General features: G+C 43.1%; 1 protein-coding gene across 5 annotated transcripts in view; it reads right to left on the reverse strand.

The window, feature by feature from the left end:
- Positions 1 to 8,503: 8,503 nt before the first annotated feature.
- LOC133747810 (zinc finger protein 585A) overlaps positions 8,504 to 23,139 on the reverse strand; it is a 97,272-nt gene continuing 82,636 nt past the window's right edge. For 4 of the 5 annotated variants that reach the window (XM_062176164.1, XM_062176162.1, XM_062176161.1 and 1 more), the window contains exons 3-5: positions 13,301 to 13,427; positions 12,954 to 13,046; positions 8,511 to 11,345 (exon numbers count right to left, since the gene is read on the reverse strand). In XM_062176164.1, the coding sequence (XP_062032148.1) occupies positions 9,328 to 11,345; positions 12,954 to 13,046; positions 13,301 to 13,427 (2,238 nt within the window). In that variant the 3' untranslated portion in view covers positions 8,511 to 9,327. Of the gene's footprint in view, positions 11,346 to 12,953; positions 13,047 to 13,300; positions 13,428 to 23,139 lie in introns of all 5 variants that reach the window. The other variant, XM_062176167.1, reaches the window with a different exon arrangement.

Consider the following 23,139-nt stretch of genomic DNA (forward strand, 5'->3'; position numbering starts at 1 on the left):
TGCACTCCCCAAATGGCCACAATGGCCAGAGGTGGGCCAATTTGAAGTTAGGAGCCAGGAGTTTCCTCCAGACCTCCCATGTGGGTGCAGGGGTCCAAGGGTCATCTTGGGCCATCTTGGGCCATCTTGGGTCATCTTCCAATGCTTTTCCAGGCCATAAGCAGAGAGCTGGATCAGAAGAGTAGCAGCCAGGACATGAACCAGTGCCCATATGAGACACCAGCACCACAAGTGAAGGCTTAGCCTACTACACCACAATGCCGGCCCCAAGATGATTTTTAATATAGGGAAACCAAGAGACTCCTTTAAAAGCATGCAAAGTGATAAAACAATTCAGCAAAGTTTCAGGATATAAAATCAACACATAAAAATCAATTATATTCTTATACACCAAGAATGAGGTGGTTAAGAAAGAACTTACAAGGTCAGTCCCATCCACAACAACTACAAGAAAAATTTAAATACCTGTGATAAATCAGAAAAAACAATTCTAAAGTTCACATTGAAACATACACAAGAAAATAGAATAGCCAAAGCAACCTTAAACAATGAAAACAAAATTGGAGGCATCACAATCCCAGACTTCAAAATATACTACAGTGTTATGATAATCAAAACAGCATGTAGACCAATGAAATAGAATAGACAGCCCAAAAATAAATCTGCACATCTACAACCAACTAATCTTTGACAAATGGGCTAAAGTCATTCCCTGGAGAAAAGACAGTCTCTTCAACAAATTGTGGTGGGAAAATTGGATTTCTGCATGTGAAGTCTGAGACAACACCCCTAAATCAAATTAAAATGGACCAACAATCTAAACTCATGACATGAGACTATCAAACGACTAGAGGAATTATTGGGGAAAATTCTGCAACATACTGGCATAAATAAATACTCTTTAGGTAAGAGCTCAAAAGTGCAGGCAATAAAACCAAAAATAGACAAATAGATTCTATCAAGCTAAAAAGCTTCTGCACAGCAAAGGAAACGACAAAGTAAAAAGACAACTGACAGAATGGGAGAAAATGTTTGCAAATGATGCATCTGATAAAGGATTAACATCTAGAATATAAAAGGAGCTCAAGAAACTCAATGACAAAACAGTCCAGTTAAAAAAATGAGCAAAGGATACAAACATTTTTCAAACAAATGGTCAACAGGTACTTGAAAAAATGCTCAGGATCACTAGCCATCAGGGAAATGCAAATAAAAACCACAATGAGATTATCACTTTAGAATGGCTATTATCCAAAAATAAGAAAATAACAAATGTTGGCAAGGTTGTGAAGCAGAGTACCCTATAATACACTGTCAGTGGGAATGAAAATTGGTACAACCATTAGGGAAAACAGTATTGCAATTCCTCAGAAAATGAAAAGTGGATCTACCACATGACCCAGCTATCCCAATTCTGGCAAGATATCCAAAGGAAATGAAATCAGCATAAGACAGATCTGCACCCCCAAGTTATAACAGCCCAATTAACAACGGCATAGATGCAGAATCAACCTAGATGTCTATCAGCTGGTCACTGGATACAAAGAATGTGGCAGATATATACAATAGAATATTACTCAACCATAAGAATGAAATTCAGACATTTGCAACAAAATGGACGAACAGAAGATGATTATTTTAAGTGAAATAAACCAGACCCAGAAAGACAAGTATCATGCCTTCCCTTATACACAGTATAAAAATTGTATGGATATCATATCATTTGGTATAGTTATACATATTGCTTCAGTGGATTATACCAGATACATGATAATATATCACTCTTTCTCCACATTATGATCACTGTCACAAATCCTTCATTGTATGATATTAATATCCCTATTTTCAAGAATAGTATATATGTGTATGTATATAATATCTACACAGGAAGTGAACTGACAAAATGTCTATAAATAGTTAAATTTTAAACCTAAAAAATTTACCTAAAAAGAATTTAAAAAGAGAAAAAAATGATGGATCAGTAAAGGAACTAAGATGGAGGAACAAATGGGTGGAAATAAACAGAAGGGAATCGTAAAAACAAACAAAGGTGAATAGAAGGATGATCACTGACAAAAGACACACTGGCAGATTAAATAATACCAGGCTTTGAAAATGACTGTTATATTTACAATTCCAACAATGATAATGTCCATGAGATGAATGTAACTGTTTCTTTCCAAATAACAGGTAGAAAAGTGATAAGGAATAGAGGACAAAATGACCAAACACATACCAATGGGGAACAAAGCACTTAATATGCACAAAGGCAATCTTCAATGAGATATGAACACAGATAGTGGCAGCCGATGCCAACACTAGTAAGTGAAGTCAACATAATATCGTCAGTAAGTCCTGCAGATTTGGAGTGACCAGACTCCTGGGTTGCTCCCTGCTTGGAAGCATGATATAGGAAGAGCTGACTCCCTCATGGATCTGGCTGCAAAGCCGAGATGGCTTGGGTGGGAAGTCTGCAAAATGGTGGCAAGGATGAAATCTGGGCATGGGGCCTACTCAGGACGTTGACACTGTTCAGTCTGAAAGTGAAGGTGTCAACTAAAAACACACTGACCCTGGGTCTGCTGTCTCTCTTCCACCTGGACTCAGCAGGCCACCAGAGAAGTGCTGATGGAGGCTAAGCCAAGTTCCTGGAGAGTGGCAGAGATGACAAAGAGGCCTCTCAAAGGAGCATGGGCCCCAAACAACCAGCACTCCACTCACCCACACTCCAAGTCCTATTTCTTTAGTGAAAACTCTGAAAGCTGAAACATTCACTGTAGACACGGAATCATAGGGTAAAGCAAGAGCTGGATGTCCCCCCGATAAAAAGGACAGGAAATGACACTGCTGCCGACAAGGTGAAGGCTAGTCAGACCAGTGCATCCCATCAAGGGTGGGTCAAAAGGGGCATCTCTGATTGATTACTGAGACCAACAGCTACCTGATATGCAGGAGGCAAAGACAGGTACCCAGAACTCCATGGTAATCCTACCTGCATGGCCATTAAGACATGTGTATGGAAAAGGAAAACCTTATTAACTGTACCCCCAAGTATCTGTCCTTGAGTAACTGAGAAACCCATCTTACTTACAAGTGACCAAAGAAAAACTGGAGCACATGAACCACATGAAAAAAATGTAAGAGGGCACACAGGAGAAATCACTCAGCAGCCAGGTGAATCTGACATCAGTGGGCAATTGCTGAATGGGCCACAAATGTACCTCACTTAGCTAAACAACCTGTTGCCCAAGTTTCTCGCCTTTTCTTGATTACCGAGCTATGGTGAGGATTCCTGTTTTGAAAGACAGGAACGGTGAGACCAGCATCTTCTTTGGCCTGCATGTCACTTTCCTCTTAGGTCTAAACTACGTTCCCGGGTGAGTTCCTGTGAGTGGAGTGGAGTGGGGTGTTGGTTCTGTGCTCCTTCTGTGAGCTGACCTCTAAAGTCCGAGACGACCATTCACGATTCAAGAGCCCTAACAAATTCAACTGAAAAAAGAAAAAAACCACCACATCTGGCCACAAAACACCCAGACAGCTAGACGGGTGCTCAGTCCATTCACAAATCCTTGTACAAAGATGCTTCCCAAGCTACAGGGCTCTGCCCCAGAACCTATGACCCTACGGAAAAGAACAGGGCAACTCACAAGCACCAGCAGTACCTTCCTGAGGTGACCGGGCGGATTCCCCTGAGGGGATGGTAATACGCTGGGATCCTGCAGTCCACCACTTGCTACCAAAGCCGCTTCTTCCGGCTGCCCCCTGAACTCCCGCGACTCTGGCACCATCACTCTAGAACCACACGTGGAGATAGGCCTGAAGGAGCTGGCAGGGCGCACAGTAAGAGATGGCGACCAGATCCTCCCTGCTGTTGGCAAGCAGCCGCAGGCCGAAGCCGGCTCACTGTGACGTCAGCACCAGGCTTGAGGCGAACGCATGCGCTGTGGCAGGTCCTGGAATGCCGGGCGGCTGCTGCCTGATGGGAAATGAGTGCTGCCGCCTGCACGGATGAGGCGGGCCAGCCCCGGCCTCGCCTTCGCGTTCCGTTCGACCAGACGCCTTGCTCACTGCCAGGGGACTCCCCTGCGGACGGCCTGCGTGGGAAGTGGGCTAGCTGACGCCCTGACGAAAATCGGTAACAAGTGAAGGGCCTTGCGAATTCCTCTCCCCTTGCTCATCACGGAGCTATGGTGGGGTTTGTCAGAACCTTTTAAAGGAAGAGTAGGAGTTGTGTCACCAGCAACTGGGTACTCCTCTTCCACGGATTTAAACGCAGCTTCCTGGAAGATTTGTTTGGCTGCGCATGGCTACTGAGTTCCTTCCGCTAGTTGCTCCCCGCTGTCCGGGACAACCACCCAACTCAAGACCCCAAAATACCTGTACAACTGAAAATGGAAAAACCCACACCCTGTCACGCAAGGGATACACCACACACCTGAAGCTGGGATGGTGCAGCTGACTGACGAACCACGCCGCGGCTTCCTAACGATCCGCTCTCCTGGACTCCTGGGATTCCCGCGCTGCACCCTTCGGAGGTGCGAGGAGGCAGGCTGGAAAGCACAGGGGTGCGAAGAGGCAGGGAGGGCACTTACTTACTCGGCTCTTCTGCCCAGCCTCCAGGAAATAGCTCCAAGCAAGCGTCGGGTTCATTGTGACGTCAGCGCCAGGCGCACGCATGCGCATTGGCAGGGCCGGACTGGCCTCTTAGATGCTGGGGCTGCGGCTGCCGGCCCCCAGACAGCTCCTCACAGTCCCATCCACCAGACACCTGCATTGCTCCGTGATTCGGGGCGTGAGATGGGCTCGGTAGACTACTCTGGTTTTGGATGCAGAGGCTGGGTGGAACTGGGTAGAATCCCGGCCGCGAAATCGCCTAAGGTGGCAGTGGGCCTGCCCAGGACAAGGACTTCTATGTCCAAAACGCAGTGAATATTCACTCACTCTGGGCCCAGTGCCCCCTTAGACCTGGGCCTAGCAGGGGCCAGCTGTGCACTCAAACCCCGGGGGCCACTCATTCCATGAATCACCTTGGTGAAAATGTTGATGTAAGTGCCTCAAAGTGTTACCATTGTCAGATGGGCCACACATAAAACTGGGATACCGGGGGTGGGAATGGGAGTGATCAGAGCAAGAGTGGGTTTCAGACTGATAGTGACGCTAAGGGGTGTTTCCTGGACCCTTGAGAGGGCAGCCTCTTGGGCCAAGAAAAGCCAAAATCATAACCTGGAGCTGCAACAGAAGCTGTGCTTAAGGCCAAACCAAGTTACTGGAATGCTACAAAGAAGATAGGCCTCTCAAAGGCCCACTGGACCTTCACCTTGCATGGCCACCATCCCACTTCCACTCACCCAGCCTCCTAGTCCTATTTTCTCAGTGAAAACACTGGAAGCCAGAACATTAAGTGCGGGGAGGCCGTCACACACAGGCAAGGCGGGTACTAGGTATCACTCCAATGGAAAAGGAAATTAGAAATGAAAGACACAGCCCCTGACAAGATGAAGGCTGCTCACACGTGTGAACATTCCATCCCCCCATGAGTCACAAAGGGCTTCCCTCTGATAGGGCACTGAGACCAAGAGCTAGCAGTGAGCGCAGGACATACACAGGGAAACCCAGAACTCCATGGTAATCCCCGGCCTGCACAGCCATTAAGAAGTATGCATGAAAAAAGGCACATGAACTGGAACCTCCAAGCGTTTGTCCTTGAGTACTGAGAAACCCATCATGTTCAAGAGTTACCTAGGAAAAAATCAAGTTCCACTCAGCACATTAAAGATAGTATGATGGAGCACCCAGTAAAGGCTAGAAGTCAGAGGAGAATCGCTCCCCAGGGGGCAGGTGGATCAGGTACTGACAGCGGGAAGCTGCCCAACTGGCTGTAGCGTGTCCCCATTTGAAGTGACCATCTCCTCCCTCAGGTTCCTCTCCTCTTGATCACGTTGTTATGGTCAGCCTTATTGTTACCTTTCACAGGGAGGATGGGAGCGGTATCCTGTGAATCTCCTTTGATCTGTGCTGATCTTCTATAGATCTAACAGAGTTCCCTGACAAGGTTGTGTGGTTGGGATTGGGACACTGGTGCTGAGTTCTTTCAGCTTTCTGCCCCTATACTTCCAGGCAACCACCCAAATCACAATCCCTAGCAGATCCACGTGAGACCCAAAACAAAAACACATCCTGCCATGCAAAGAAAAGTACATACACTGGTACAGTATGTCCAGGAATGAGGTAAACTGGGCAAAGGGCTCAGTCACCATCATCCAAGCCAATCATACTATGGGGCAGTATGCCAGCCCCGATTCCCTAGAAAAGAAAGCTAGGCACAAGCATGTTGGGGGCAGGGGTCCCCTCCTCTGGGTGACAGGGCACATTCCCTTCAGGGAGAGCCACATGCCCTTCCATGAAGCAGGAAATTTGAGGTCCCACAGTGAGCCAGAGTCAACAGGTGCTACTTCTTCACCCGCTGTGATCTCCTGGGTTCCCAGAAGGCTAGCACCATCCCTTGGAACCACCTGAGGAACAAAGAAGCACTCAGGTGTGGTGCAGGGACAGTGTGTTAGGTAAGTACACAGATCACTAAGACCACAGCATCAGGAGGGTCTGGATTGCATGTACGTGCTGTGGCAAGGCCAGTTTGGAACCCTGGAGGCTGGGCAGGAGTCAGGGCTGCAATCTGCAAGGATCAGATGAAGGGCTGGCCCCGACTTGCCCTTATGTTCACATCAATGAGATGCCTGGTTTGCTTAGTGCTTTGGGCTTGATTCAGCCACAGTGAACTCCCCTTGGGACCAAATACAAACACCAGATAGCCTGGGTGGGAAGTAGGTCAGATGATGGCTGAGATGAAACCAGTTAAGACAGGGATGTGGCCTGTGTAGGAACTACAGACCACTGTGTCCAAATGTGAAAGAGTCAACTGTTAACTCACTGACCCTCAGGCCTACCAGGCACGAGGGGTCCCAGGTTAGGAGAAGCACATTTAGGGAAATGTTGACAAGAGAGCTACTTAAGTACAAGATACTTCAGTAGTCACATGGGCCCCACTAGAGTGGGATCCCAAGAAGGCAGGTGGAACAAGAGTGATTAAAATCCAGTATATGGCAATTCCAAGACTGCCCATGATGCCAAAGAGCGCTTCCAGGAACCCTGAGGACCCCAGCAGGCTCAGGAAAGCCGAAACCATACCCAAGACCACTCAAAACGCTGTGTTGGAGGCCAAGTTTTTGGAATGTTATAAAGAACACAAAACATTCCTCTCAAAGGAGCTTGAGCCCAACATCTTGGGTAGCCCCCACCCCACCCAGCTTCTAGTCCTATTTGCTCACTGGAACCAAGAAAACGCAGTGTTAGTAGGCAGTCACACACAGTGAAGCAGGAGCTGGAGGAAAAGAAAGGAAGTGAAAGAGAACAATCTGACAAGGTGAAGGCTGGTCAGAGGCATCTCATCCTAGGGGAGTCATACGAGGCCATCCCTCAGATTGGCATTGAAACTGAGACACTTAGTGCATAGAAGGTATGAATGGAAACCTAGGACAGCATGGTAATCCCGTCTGCCCAGTCAGTAAGACATATGTATGGGAAAGAAAATGCTCCTGGATTGGATTCCCCAAGCATTTGTCACGGAAAGTGACCTAGAAAAAATAAATTTCTATCCAGAACACAAATAGGAATGCTAAAACAGGAAAGGTGGGTGTCACGTGGGAGAAATCACTCCCAGCTGCCCAGTGGATCCACTGACGTTTAAGGGAAATTGCTGAACTGGCCATAATAGGACACCATTTGAGCACATCATCCTGCACCCTAGTTCCTCTCCTCTTTGATCACGTAGGTAAGGTCAGGTTTGCTCCCTTTCTACAGGACGAGGTCAGTGGTATCATAAGCATCTTCTTTGATCTGTGCCCACCCACCCCACCTTCTGTTAATTTAATCAGAGTTCCCAGGATGTTTATGCAGCCAGTGGTGGGGCAGAGCACTGGTGCTCTGTTCTTTCAGTGAGTTGTCCCATAGGATCTGAGGTGACCACTCAACTCACCACCCCTAAGAAAACCCATACAGGAATCACATAAAACCACATTGGGATCCACAGGTAAAACAGAAACACAGGAAGAGAATCCCCAGGAGTAATGTGCACCAGGCCAGACTCTGGGACAAGCCACATTCATACACACACTCATGTAGATCCTCAGGCTATGGGGCTCAGCTCTGGTGCCTAGACCCCTATGACAACAGAGCAGCCCACAAGCACATGAACATTCTCATCCACTGGGTCACAGGGCCAGTTCCCTGAGGAGAGAGCCACATGCCCACCCACAGTGCAGGTCCTTAGGCTCATAGTGACGAATACTAGGAAAATTATCTATTGTTAAAAGAATAGTAAGGTATACACATTGTCCTTATGCTTAATGTATGGAACATCACAAAGGAGGATGGTTGAAGAGCTACACTTTTGAACTAGCCTGGTAGGGATGGGTAGCAAAGGACTCTGAGAATTTTTCCTTGTAGACAGATATGAGGTAGAAACCCACACAGATATAATCATAAACTCTGCTCCTTTTGTAAGCACTGCAAATGCCAAGGCCCTGAGGCAGGAACTAAACTGATGTGTTTGAGGCACTTGGCAGAACAGGTCCTGAAGTATGTATAGCATGAAGATGGACCTAGAGCAGGTAGTTACAGTATGTTTGTATTTGTTTTAACATTTGTTCTTGGGAAATTCAAAGACACTACTGGTGGGTAATAAGGGAGATTACAAGTTGAAAATATACTCTCAGCTTCCCATGTATATAAATAGTTTTTTTTTTAAAATTATACACTTTTTCTTCAAAGAATTACTCAGTGATAGAATAGACATACACAAATGTGTTAACAAAAGAATGAAAAACACCCACAACTGTTAGACAATGTGTTCTGCATCAAACTACTCACAGAATTTAGAATTATCATTATGGTATTTACGGGTATTAGTATTTTTTACCAATTTGTTGAACTGTACCTATTCCACAGCAAACATAATTATCATTAATAGGATTTAACATGATCTTCCCTAAAATAGTTTGCTAACAGTATTCCATGATATTTTAAACATTATTCCATGATGTCTTCTAAGACGTCAAATTGACTCAGTTCCTTCTCAACATGAATGTCCCAGGTTTAATGAGGCTGACAGCAATGAGTTGGAAGTCCCATTTACTTCAGTGCCTTCTTCAAAGTCCTCATTTTAAGTGTGACATTGATGGTGTGGATATTTCTACTTAATCACATAGTATTCTATTGGACGGATTCAAAACTGTACAACCAGTGTCTTCACTGAGGTTTTTTCACTCTATCTCAAGTGTGAATACTCTGATGCACACTGAGCACTGATTTCTGCACAAAGCCTTTTCCACAGACTGCACACTTGTAGGGTTTGTCACCTGTGTGTGTTGTTTGATGTTTATTCAAGTTTGACCTGTCAGTGAATGCCTTCCCACACTCAGCACACATATAAGGCTTCTCTCCTGTGTGAATTCGCTGATGCACTTGGAGCTGTGATTTCTTAGTGAAAGATTTCCCACAGTCAGTGCATTCATAAGGTTTCTCTCCAGTATGAATTCTGTGATGTGTAATCAACTCTGACTTTTGTCTAAAGGTCTTCCCACATTCAGAACAGATGTAGGGCTTTTCTCCAGTATGAGTTTTCTGATGTTTACTGAGATTTGACCTTCCACTAAAGGCTTTCCCACATTCAGCACACACATAGGGCTTCTCTCCTGTGTGAATTGGCTGATGTACCAGCAGCTGAGACTTGGAAGTAAATGATTTCCCACAATCACTGCATTCATAAGGCTTCTCTCCAGTATGAATTCTTTGATGAGTAACAAAGTTTGACTTTCGAATGAAGGCTCTTCCACACTCACTGCATACATAGGGTTTCTCTCCGGTATGAATCTTCTGATGCACGATGAGTATTGATTTTTGATTGAAGGCTTTCCCACATTCATGACATTCATACTGTCTCTCTCCAGTATGAATTTTCTGGTGTATATTAAGGTGTGACTTCTGGGTGAAGGTTTTTCCACAGGTACTACATTCATAAGGTTTCTCTCCAGTATGGATTCGCTGGTGAGTAATCAAGTCTGATCTCTGGGTGAAGGCCTTTCCACACTTAGGACACATATAGGATTTCTCTCCTGTATGAGTTTTCTGATGCGTAACCAGATTTGACCTGTTGGTGAATGCCTTCCCACATTTATTGCACACGTAGGGTTTCTCTCCTGTGTGAATTCGTTTATGCACGTGGAGTTGTGATTTGGAAGTAAAGAATTTCCCACAGTGACCACATTTATAAGGTTTCTCTCCAGTATGAATTATTTGATGTGCAATCAAGTGTGTCTTCCGGATGAAGGCCAGCCCACATTGCATGCAAACGTAGGATTTTTCTCCTGTATGAATTCTCTTATGCACTGTGAGTGCTGACTTCTGAGTAAAAGCTTTACCACAGTCACTGCACTCATAAGGTTTCTCTCCAGTGTGAATTCTCTGATGTATAATTAGTTCTGACTTGTAGGTAAAGGCCTTCCCACATTCAGTACATATAGAAGATTTCTCTCTAATCTGCACTTTCTTTGGTGAAATAAGGTTGGAACTATTGTTGAAGACTTTCCCATATTCAGTGCATAAATAAGACTTGACTCTTGTGTGAATTCGTTGATGTACCTGCAGTTGTGACTTAGAGATGAAAGATTTTCCACAGTTATTGCATCCATATGGTTTTTCTCCAGTATGAATTCTTCGGTGTGCAATCAAGTGTGTCTTCTGGATGAAGGCTTGTCCACATTCGATACATATATAGGATCTCTCCCCTGTATGAATTTTCTGATGCATCTTGAGTGTGGACTTTTGCGTGAAAGCTTTGCCACAGTCACTGCATTCATGGTGTCTCTCTCCTGTATGAATTTTCTGATGTATAATGAGATCTGAATTATAAGAGAAGCCTTTCCCACATTGACTGCATTCATATAGTTTTTCTCCAGTATGAATTCTCTGATGCCTAAAGAGAGAAGATACTTGGAAAAAGGATTTTCCACATTCATTGCATTTATAAGGCTTTTCTCTAGTATGGTTTTTTTGATGTGTAATAAATTCTGGCTTCTGTACAAAAGCTTTCCCACATTCAATACACACATAGAGCTTTTTTCCTGTATGAACTTTCAGATGTACTTTGAACAGTGATTTCTCAGCGAAGCTCTTTCCAAATTCGTCACATTCATATGATTTCTCCCCTGTACGAATTTTCTGATATTGAGAGGATGCTCGTTTATAACTGAGGAGTGTTCCATGTTGCTTATGGTCCCATAATTTCTCTCCTGTTGGAGTATACTCATGGTCAGTATAGGAAGAAATTTTACCATATCTGGCAATTTTCTATTATAACTGTGTAAGTCTAAATTATGCTTCAAATTATTTCCAAATGAGTTGCACTGATGAGGTCCTTGGGGGAAAAGAATAATGCCTGGGCTCAAATGAATTGCTTTTTAATATTCTTATATTCATAAAGGTTTTTTTGGTAGTCAATATTTTTTGATGAAATCTCAATATCTCTTAATGCTCTTTGCTGACAGCTCTCTTATGTGGTCACCAATCTACCATAACACTTCTATAAAATGATATACACACAGTATCACTGGTACCATCACCTTCCCTCTTGAGGTAGAAAGCTTTCATTGAAATTCCCTGCTTAAGGTTGGAAACCCAAACTCTCCTTCTGAAAGAAAATACAGGTGATTTTACTTTAAGGAACAGCTGAAAGAAGCTAGAAAGAAGGGTAGATAGGGCTAGCCCAGGTTGAACACAGAGAAAAGGATGAAGGAGAATAATTTATGAGATTGGTGACAGTGTTGACAGGAAATATTCTGGGACAGAATTCAACAGTTAGAGGAAATAAACTAGATGAACAGACTGTACTATAGCCAGGTATGGGAAAAGTAAGGCAAAGAACAAGATATATGGAACAATGCCATTTGTATAGGCTAATTTTATATATATCCCTAACTCACTTTATATTTTATAATATGCATGAATTTTCAAATGTTTGCATCATATAAAATAGTGACCTATGGTAGGAAAGACAGATGTGGGGATAAGAGACAAAAGACAGTAAGTCAAAGAATAAAATAAAAGAGAAACTTCATCTGGACTCATAGTAATGAATCCTAAACTAAGGACTATGATTAAACTCACACCTCAGCAGGTGAAGAAGAAAAGCAAAACAACAAAACTAATCAATTAACTAGGCAGAGACCCTAGTCAGTATACAATCACTCAAGCAACATTAGTAAGAAATTTTAGGAAGGGTGATTAATAATGTCAAACACAGCAGAAGGGTACCCTTCCCAGGTTAAATGCCAATGATAAAGTCATCGGTAGGATAAAATGTATAGGAAATTGAGAATTTAGTGATCTCTGGGGAGAAAACAGGAATACAGCCTGGTTAGATATAAGGTTCTGAGGTATTTCACAGAAAAAAAAAAAAAAAGAAAAAGAAAAAGCAATTCATAGGAATTATAGTGTGTACCATATTGTAAATTTACAAGAAAGCAGACCCATGAATGCCTGAATGTAAAAAGACAAGACTCTAGAATTATGGGGGAGGTACGGGGAAAATAATAAGAGAAAATGAGAATACTCAAGAAAGATCTCTAATCTTTGGCACATGGCCTAGAATCCAAAAACCTAGAGAAGACAGAGATAATAGATGTCATCTAAGTAGAAGATATTTAGTTACCTTAGTGGTAAATTATCAATAGTTTTCAAGCAATACAAAAATTAAGAACCTTCCAGAAGAGTCTTAAATCTCAACGCTTTTTAAAGGTGCCAGTCTTCCTCATAACAGCTGAGATTAAAAACAAAAACAAAAAAAAAAAAAACCAAAAAAAAACACAGCTGAGATTTATTCCCCTGTCTCCCTCACTCACCTGGACAGAACTGACGTGGGTTCTTACTCTGCAATTCCCGTGGCTCATTTCCTTGCTCCAACATGAAAACTTCTGGCTCAGGAACTTGAAACCCTGTTTGTGGGAAATGATAAAACATTGAGTCCAGCTAATTAAATGAAGTCCAGTTGTGCAATGAAGGCTTGTTCTTCAGAAAAGTAATTATTTCTGTCTGAACAGAATATTACCAAAAATTATCAAAGGACAAGAATCCTGGACAAATCAAGGACAGAACTATCATATACTGAAAATGTCTTATAGCATTTATCAAGAAAACCTGTAACATCCCAGTGAGGCCTCCTTTCAGATACCAAGGCGACTCTGCTTACCTACTGAGAGCAGGTGGCTGAAGGTCTCCTGCATCACATCCCAGTAGAGACTTCTCTGAGCAGGTTCCAGGCGCTGCCATTCCTCACTGCTGAAATCAATAGCCACATCCCTGAAGGACACTGATCCCTGCAAGGGCAAACTCCTGTTCAATGTGAAGTTAGCTTTGGGGGATGAAGAGACTATACTTATGAATATGGAACGTGGATTTTGTTGCTTTTGTTAATTTGTCTCCTCTTTTTTTTTCTTTTTAAAGATTTATTTATTTATTTGAGAGGTAGAGTTGCAGACAAAGGGAGAGTCAGAGAGAAAGGTCTTCTATCCACTGGTTCGCTCCCCAAATGGGCGGAATGGCCAGAGCTGGGCTGATCCAAAGCCAGGAGCCAGGAGCTTCTTCCAGGTCTGCCACACAAGTACAGGGGCCCAAGCGCTTGGCTCATCTTCTACTGCTTTCCCAGGCCATAGCATAGAGCTGGATCAGAAGAGGAGCAGCCAGGAATGAACTGGCACCCATATGGGATGCTGGCACTGTATGCGGAGGTTAGCCCACTATGCCACAGTGCCGGCCCCTGCCTCCTCTTTTTTAAAAACTCAGTGCCAGAGTATGACATCAGCAAGATGACTAACTAGAAGCCCCTAGCATCTGTATACCCCCCTCAAATTTTGATGAAAATAACTGAAGGCAAGTGCTGGAGCATATAAAAGGAATAGCAGAGGGGCCGGTACAACACTGGTATCCTGTATGGGTGCTGGTTCAAGTCCCGGCTGTTCCACTTCCAATCCAGCTCCCTGCTAATGCACCTGGGAAAACAGTAAAAGATGGCCCAAGTACTTGGGCCCCTGCACCCATGTGGGAGATCCAGAAGAAGCTCCTGTTTTGGGCCTGTCCCAGCCCTGGCCATTGTAGTCATTTAGGGAGTGAACCAGTGGATGGAAGATATTCTCTCTTTCTCTGTGTCTGTCTCTGTCTCTGTAAGTCTACCTTTCAAAATAAATAAATAAATCTTTTTTTAAAAAAATAAGGAATAGGAGCTGGCACTGTGGCACAGCAGGTTAACACCCTTGCCTGAAGTGCCAGCATCCCATTTGGGGCTGGTTCTAGTCCTGGCTGCTCCTCTTCCAATCCAGCTCTCTGCTATGGCCTGGGAAAGCAGTGGAGGATGAATCAAGTCCTTGGACCCCTGCACCCATGTGAGAGACCCAGAAGAAGCTCCTGGCTCCCGGCTTTGGATCGGCACAGCTCCAGCCATTGCAGCCATTTGGGGAGTGAACTGGCAGATGGAAGACATCTCTCTCTGTCTCTACCTCTCTCTGTAACTTTCAAATAAATAAAATAAACCTTATAAAAAATAAAGAATAACAGAAACCTTCTTATAGAGCACAGAAAACCAGGAGAGCAGGAAAAACCTCACTTTCATCACCCTATCGCCAAGCTCTGATGAGTTTACAAACAGAGGGACTTCTCCCTGTGGGGAAAAGCTAAAAAAAAGGACCCCAGCAGTCCCCATCAATACCCCAGAAACCTACAGGCCTCACTACTGAGGACTCCTACAGTCCTCACTGGTACTAAGCCTAACTTAGGAGGCTGCCTGGAATCCATATAGCTGCACTTCCCACAGAGAAGAATCTGACACTGTTCTGCCCCTTGTGGCCCACACAGATACTCAGCTATGTAATCAAAACTGGCAACACTGATGGGTGAGGCCATTTCCAGGGCTGAGTAGCCAAGTACCCTTTCAATCCCTGAGGCTTTGTTGCTGTTGAACTGCACCTGTCTGATGACTGACCAGCTGCAAGCTGAGTTGCTGCTTTATCCTACCCCATACAGCCAAGCTGACATAGCTGCTCCATCCACCCCTCTCACTCACTGCTGCACCCGCTCCTCAGCGACTGAGCTGAGAACACCGCCTTCCAGGGAATAGATTACTTGCCTATCCAGAGAACCATGCCCCCCGTCCCTCAACTGCAGCAGCTCCCTGCCTTCTAGGGAACCAGTACTTCTTCCCAAAGCAGTACATTACCATGTACATCACCTCCTGGAGAACAGGTGCCTTGGCTGGCACGAGCAGAGCATGGTCAGCTCTCTGGTCTAACAGGAAACAAAGCACTGGCTCAGCTAACACACCCTGCCTACAGGCCAGAGAATTGGGATGGCCCCTGGTACCCAGAGCCCAAGCAATAGCTGCTCTCCACCATCACGAGACCGTTGTTGCTTCTGCATCTGGCTCACAGATCTGATATACTGCTCAATGTTCAACCACTCCAGAGTCCAGAATCACCACCAGACAGCACATCATCTCCTGGGGCCTGAATTGTCACTATGCCCTATTGACTGTGATTCCTAAATGACAGCTGTACCCTGCTCCTCAGGCCCAAACCCCCAGAGCACCCTCACTCTATGGAGCAGGGCCAGAGCTGTGCTTTGCCATACAAGGTCAGGGTCACAACTACAACCAAGCCCCCTGACAATGAGCTCCAGGGGGTGGGGTCAGAGTCACAGAATTTGGTTTTGTGGGCCTTCTGCATCCAATCCTGCCTCGCAAAGTGAACCTGCATGCTCAAACCAGGTGCCACAATAGATTCAGGAGACCCTAAGCCCAGGATGCCAGCTGCACAGCCACTGTCAGCAAGCAAGACATGGACCCCAGTGCTGCTGTAGCTGCTTGTGAGCCATGTCAGATCCAACAAAAGGATGGATCCCCTCAACTACAACTCCCTGCTGTGAGAAAAATGAGAGAAAGACAATTTACACTGCTATCTCCACTTCTACAAACTCCTACAGCCTATGCCACTGAGGCACCCACAGTGGTCACTGATGTCGGGACTAATGGAAGATGCTGCATACAACTATCCCACTGCATCTCCTTGGACTACAACTACCACAGCCTTCTCAACAGCCACACTAAGACCCTTCTCAGGGGAAACTACTTCTCTATAGAAGTCACTCTGTAAAGTTTGGAAGAGGTATTGCTCTCCCAGATGCACAGATCTTAACACAGGAACACAATAAACACCAAAAAGGTAGAAAACATGACATTGCCTAGAAACATAAATTATCCAGTAACTGAACCCAAAGAAACAAAAATTTACAAAATGCATGAAAAGGAATTCAAAACAAAGATCTTAAGGAAACTTAATGAAATGCAAATAATATAGACATTCAACAAAATCAGGAAAACAAATTATGATCTGAATGAGAAATTCAACAGTTATAAAAGGAACCAAACAATACTTTGGAGATGAAGAATTCAATGAATAAAATTAAAGATACAACACAGAACTGTATCAACAGACTAGATCAAGAAGAAGAGTCTCTGAACTTGAAGACAGGTCTTTTGAAATTAACAACTCAGTGGGCCTGCAGTGCCAGCATCCCATATGGGAGCCAGTTAGAGAGTCCCGGCTGCTCCACTTCCCATCTAGCTCTCAGCTATGGCTTGGGAAAGCAGGAGAAGACGGCCCAAGTCTGCACTTGTGTGGGAGACCCAGAAGAAATTTCAGATTCCTGGCTTCAGATTGGCACAGCTCCAGCAGTTGCAGCCATTTGGGGAGTGAACCAGCAGATAGAAGACCTCTCCCTCCCTCTTTCTCCCTCTTTCTCTTTCTCTCTCTCTCTCTCTCTCTCTCTCTCTCTGCCTCCGCCTCTTTGTAAATTGGCCTTTCAAATAAATAAATAAATCTTAAAAACAAAAAAAAAAAAAGAGTGCTGTGGCCCAGTGGGTTAAAGCCCCAGCCTGCAGTGCTGGCATCCCATTTGGATGCCAGTTCAAGTCCAGGCTGCTCTATTTCTGATCCAGCTCTCTGCTGTGGCCTGGGAAAGCAGTGAAAGATGGCCCAAGTCCTTGGGCCCCTGCACCTGTGTGGGAGACCAGGAAGAAGCTCCTGGCTCCTGGCTTCAGATAGGTGCAGCTCCGGCTGTTGCAACCATTTGGGGAGTGAACCAGCAGATGGAAGACCTACCTCCCTCCTTTCTCTCTCTCTCTCTCTCTCTTTCTGTCTCTGTCTCTCTCTAACTCTGTCTGTCAAATAAGTACAATAGATCTTTTAAAAAAATTATCAACTCAGAGGAAACAAAAACTAAGAAATGAAAAAGAATAAGGACAGCCTATGAAACTTATGTGACACCACAAAGCAAACAAACTTTCACATCAGTGGAGTTTCAAAAGGAGAAGAAACAAAAATAGGGACAGAAAGTACGTTTAATGAAATAATTGCTGAAAACTTCCTAAGTCATAGAAGGGACATGAATATCAGATCCAAGAAACTCAAAAGTTCCCAGGGGCCAGCGCTGTGGCGTGTTGGGTGAAACTGCCACTCGCAGTGCTGGCATCCCATGTGGGTGCCAGTTCAAGTTCCTGTTGCTCCACTTCTGATCCAACTCTCTGCTATAGCCTCGGAAAGCAGCAGAAGATGGCCCCTTGTTCCCCCGTGGGAGACGAGGAGACTGTTCCTAGCTCCTGGTTTCGGATTGGTGCAGCTCCAGGAGTTGTGGCCATCTGGGGAGTGAACCAGCAGAGGGAGGACCCCTTTCTCTCTCTCTCTCTCTCTCTCTCTCTCTCTCTCTCTCTGCCTCTCTGTAACTCTTTCAAATAAATAAATAAATCTTAAAAAAAAAAGTTCCCAGATTCAACTTAAAGAGGTCCACTCCACAGCACATCATAATTAAATCAACAAAAGTCAAAGAGAATTTCAAAAGTAGCAAGAGAAAAGCATCAAATCACATAAAAAAATCTCTATTGGACTATCGGTAGATTTCTCAACATAAACCTTGCAGGCTAGGAAAGAATGGATGATAAAGTAAAAGTGGTAAAAGAAAATAATTGTGGGCTAAGAATGCTGTATTCAATAAAACTCCCTTCAGAAATGAAGAAATAAAGTCTTTTCCAGAAAAGAACTCATCACCAGTAGTCCTGCCTTATAAGAAAGGCTTACAGAAGTTCTTGAAGTAGAAAGAAACAATATTAACTAATAGGAATACATATGATTATTTATGCTCATGGATCAGAATTAATATGGCTAAAATGTCCACACAACCTAAAGTAAAAAATTATATAATATAATCCCTATCAAAACTCCAATGACATTCTTCTCAGAAACAGAAAAAACAATCTTAAAATAAAAGACCTCCAATGGCTAAAGTAATTCTGAAGAGGGAAAAAATAGCTATAGACATCACACTTCCTGATTTACAATTATATAGCAAAGCTACACTAATCAAAGCACTATCATACTGGCAGACACAAATACCAATGGAACAGAATAGAGAGGCCAGAAATAAACCCAAACACATATGGTCAACTAATTTTTGACAAGGGTACCAAAAAGACACAAAGGGGAAACAATAATCTTTTTAGTAAATGGTGTTGGGAAACTACACTTCCACATGCAAAAGACTGAAACTGGGAGCTGGAGCTGTGGCATAGTACACTAAATTTCTGCCTGCAGCACCAGCATCCCATATGGGTGCTGGTTCTAGTCCCAGCTGCTCCTCTTCCAATCCAACTCTCTGCTATGGCCTGAGAAGGTAATGGAAGATAGCCTAAGTGCTTGGGTCCCTGCACCCATGTGGGAGACCCGGAAGAAGCTCCTGGCTCCTGACTGGCTCAGCTCTAGCCGTTATGGCCGTTTGGGGAGTGAACCAATAGATGGAAGACCTTTCTCTCTGTGTCTCTCTCTCTTGCTGACTGTAACCCTACCTCTCAAATAAATAAAACCTTTAAATAAAAGAATGAAATTGGTCCCATATCTTATGCCAGACATAAAAATCAACTCAAAATGGACAAGAGACCTTAATGTAAGACCTTAAGTCATAAAACTCCAGAAGAAAACATAGGGGAAAAGCTCTTGGACATTGGCCATGGCAATGATTCCTTAGCATATCACATCAAAAGTTCTGAGTATAAAAGCAAAAAATGAATAAATGGGACTACATCAAACTAAAAGGCTTAATCTATAACTGAAACAGCCAACTAGCTTTGGAAAAAACGATTTGCAAACCATGTTATTGGATAATTGGTTAACATCCAAGGTTTTTTGTTTTTTTTTGTTTAATATTTATTTATTTGAAAGGCAGAAGTAGAGAGAGAAGTCTTCCATCCATTGGTTCACTCCCCAAATGGCCGCAACAACCAGAGCTGGGCTGATCCGAAACCAGGAGCTTCTTCCGGGTCTCCCACGCGGTGCAGGGGCCCAAGGACTTGGGCCATCTTCTACTGCTTTCCCTGGCCATGGCAGAAAGCCGGATAGTTAGTAGAGCAACTGGGACTAGAACCAGTGCCCACGTGGGATGCTGGCACTGCAGTTGGTGGCTTTACCCCCTATGCCACAGCACCAGCCCCAACATCCAAGGTTTATATAGAATTCACATACTCAATAGCAAAAAATATATAACCCAACTAAAAGGTGGGTAAAAAAACTTAAGACCTCTCTCTAACGATGACATTAAAATGGCCAAAGATACATACTTGAAAAGATGCCTGACTTCACTAATTATCAAAGAAAGGACATCAAAACTATAATGAGATAAACCTCACCCATTAGGATAGCTATTATCAAAAAAATAAGAGATTACAAGTGAGTGTGGTAGAGAAAGGGAAGCCTTTACACTGTTGATGGGAATGTAGACTGATGCAACCATTAAGGAAAACAGCAGAGAGGCTCCTAAAGAAACTAAAAATAGAACTACTATTTGATCCAGCAATCCCCCTTCTGGGAACATACTCAAAGGAAATGAAATCACCCCCACATGAAGATGCTTGTATTCCCATGTTCATGGCAACATTATTCATGATAGCTATGATTCATAAACAATCTAGATACCCACTAATGGGCAAATGAATAAATATATATTTAATATAAAATATATACATACAGCTAAGTATCATTTATCCTAAATGTGGGGGTTAAGTGTTTCAGAATTGGGACTTTTCTGGATTTTATTCAAATGCACAAAGAATAAAACAGTGGTTACAACAGTTAGTGTCAGGGGAACAAAACAGAGGTATATGTCAAAGCATACACAGTGACAAACATGTAGAATGAATAAATTGATAGAGGTAATGTATAATATCAGGATGATAGTTAATAATAGTGTGTGTATTTAGGATTTTTGCCAAGTGAGTAGATTATAAATTGTTCTTGGCACAATTTATAATTGTGGGGGTGGGAGACAAAATTTGGGTAGTTAAGTAAGATGATGGATATGTTAATTTGTTCTACTTTAATGACCATTTACTGTAGGTATACATTAAGGTTTTCAAAAAGTCCATGGGGGCCAGCGCTGTGGAATAGGCAGGTAAAGCTGCTGCCTGCAGTGCGGCATCCCATATGGGTGCTGGTTCAAGTCCCAGGTGCTCCTCTTCTGATCCAGCTCTCTGCCGTGGCCTGGGAAAGCAGTGGAAGATGGCCCAAGTGCCTGGGCCTCTGCATCCGTGTGGGAGACCTGGAAGAAGCTCCTTGTTTCAGATCGGCTCAGCTCTGGCTATTGCAGTCTTCTGGGGGAGTGAACCAGCAGATGGAAGACCTCTCTCTGTGTCTCTCCCTCTCTCTCTCTGTAACTCTACCTCTCAATAAATAAATAAAAATCTTAAAAAAAGTCCATGGACAATGCATATTATAAAAAACTATGCAGGAATTTTAGAAGTTTTTATACCAAAACTCACTTCCCTTTAAATTCCATTTTTCCCATGGACTTTGTTAAACCCTCAGAAATATGTGTATCTTAAAACCTTAAGTTGATACCTTAAATATATACAATAAAATCTATTTTAAAATAAAAATAAAGGGACTGGGGCTGCAGTGCACTGAGTTAAGCTGCCACTTGTGACATCAGTATCCCATATCCAAGTAGTATTAGTTCAAGTCTTGGCTGCCCCACTTCCTATCCAGCTCCTTACTAATGCTCCCAGGAAAGCAAAAGAAGATGGCACAAGTATTTGGGCTCCTGCCACCTTGATGGTCCCTGGCTTCGGTTTGTCCCAGCCCCAGCTGTTGTAGCCATTTGGGTAGTGAACCAGTAGATGGAAGATTTCTCACCCTCTCTCTCTGTCACTGTGCCTTGCAAATAAAATCTTAATAAACACATCTTTCATAATTTTACTATGAAAATTTTCAAATATACAGGAAATTTTTAAAAACTGAAGAGTAAAAATCCATATATACATCAAGTAGGACCTTTTATTAACATTTTCCTCTCCCTACTATATCACTTATCTACTCATCCCTTTATGCGTTGACCCAGCTTACTTATTTGAGCATTTCAAAGAAAACTGAAGTATACTTCCTCCCAAACACTTCAGAATACAAGTCATTAACAAGAGGATAATATTTGTTTACCTTTCTTACGTAAAACTTACATATACTAAATGTACCAATCTTTAGGGTTCAATTCTGTTAAAGTTTCAACAAATGTGTATACCTGTGTAATCCAGGAACTGCCACAAAATTATCTTTTACATAGGGTACACATTAAATAACTAGTTTTACATATTTTGTACAAGAAAGAAATCCAATAAAGAATTTCTACTATTTGTTATACAGTCATTCAATTTATTCATTTTTCAAGACTGCTGATGGAAATAGGCACTCTTTTAGTCTTCTAGCAATTGGAACAATGACCTGTGATACTGTTTCTGATACTATTCCTGGGCAAGCAGAAATGAATTAATTACACTTCTAATCTTTTAGAATCTTAAAAGACTTTAAAACAAACTAGAACAAAGTTTGGAGAAAAAAAAATGGTATAAATTCATTAGGTTGTTGAAAAATAGTATCTACAAAGGATACATGGAGGGCCCAAATGAAGAAAAAATGCCTTCTACATGGGAGAGTGAGTTATATTCCATAGAGTTGATGAATTTAAGCTGAAAGTTAAGTAGTACAATACAGAATAGGAAGTGAGGGGGACATTTCCCACAAAAGCTAAGAGCAAGGTTTTCAGACAGGAAAATATGTAACAAGTTCAGTGACAGTGAATAGGTCTCTATAAATGAAGAGAAGTCTGCATGATGTGTTAGGAAGGTGGTTACTGGAAAAATAGTTTGCTCATACAGCAAGTATGATTTTCCTTTAAGTAAAGGTAATTAAGGTAATCAAATGTACATCTAATCTTTCCCCTATATGATCAATATTACAGGATAGCTAAATAATGGAAAAGTTCTTTATAGACTGATTCTAGATAATACAGAAAAAAGAATACAATAAAATGTTACCATTTGACATTCCAAATGGAATAATGAATTTGGACAATCATCATAAGTGGATTCTCCAATGTTTAGGGTGAAATAGAGAAATTTTAGAATGGACAAGACTGGAAGATCAGTCACAGTCACAAGACCTACTGTACAATTCATGTACTAGAGTATAAATTACGTACTCACCTAAAGTAAGGTAAAATGAATTGCTAAAAGGGATATAGAAGGAAACCAATATTCATTATTAAAGCGGTAGAAATAATTTTGAATATAAAGGTGAGAAAAAAGGATTTAAAAATAATTGTTAGCTTTCATTTTTGAATAACTACGAAGACTGTGATGCAACAGGTGGAAGAACAAAAGGAAGGCCGGCACCGTGGCTCACTTGGTTAATCCTCTGCATTGCGGTGCCGGCATTCCACATGGGTGCCGGGTTCTAGTCCCAGTTGTTCCTCTTCTAGTCCAGCTCTCTGCTGTGGGTGGCGGGGAGGGGGCAGTGGAGGATGGCCCAAGTGCTTGGGCTCCTGCACCCGCATGGGAGACCAGGAAGAAGCACCTGGCTCCTGGCTTCGGATCGGCGCAGCGCCGGCGATATCAGCCATTTGGGAGTGAACCAACAGAAGGAAGACTCTTCTCTTTGTCTCTCTCAC

This window comes from Lepus europaeus, chromosome 19 (assembly GCF_033115175.1).
Source record: "Lepus europaeus isolate LE1 chromosome 19, mLepTim1.pri, whole genome shotgun sequence".
Classification (NCBI taxonomy): domain Eukaryota; kingdom Metazoa; phylum Chordata; class Mammalia; order Lagomorpha; family Leporidae; genus Lepus; species Lepus europaeus.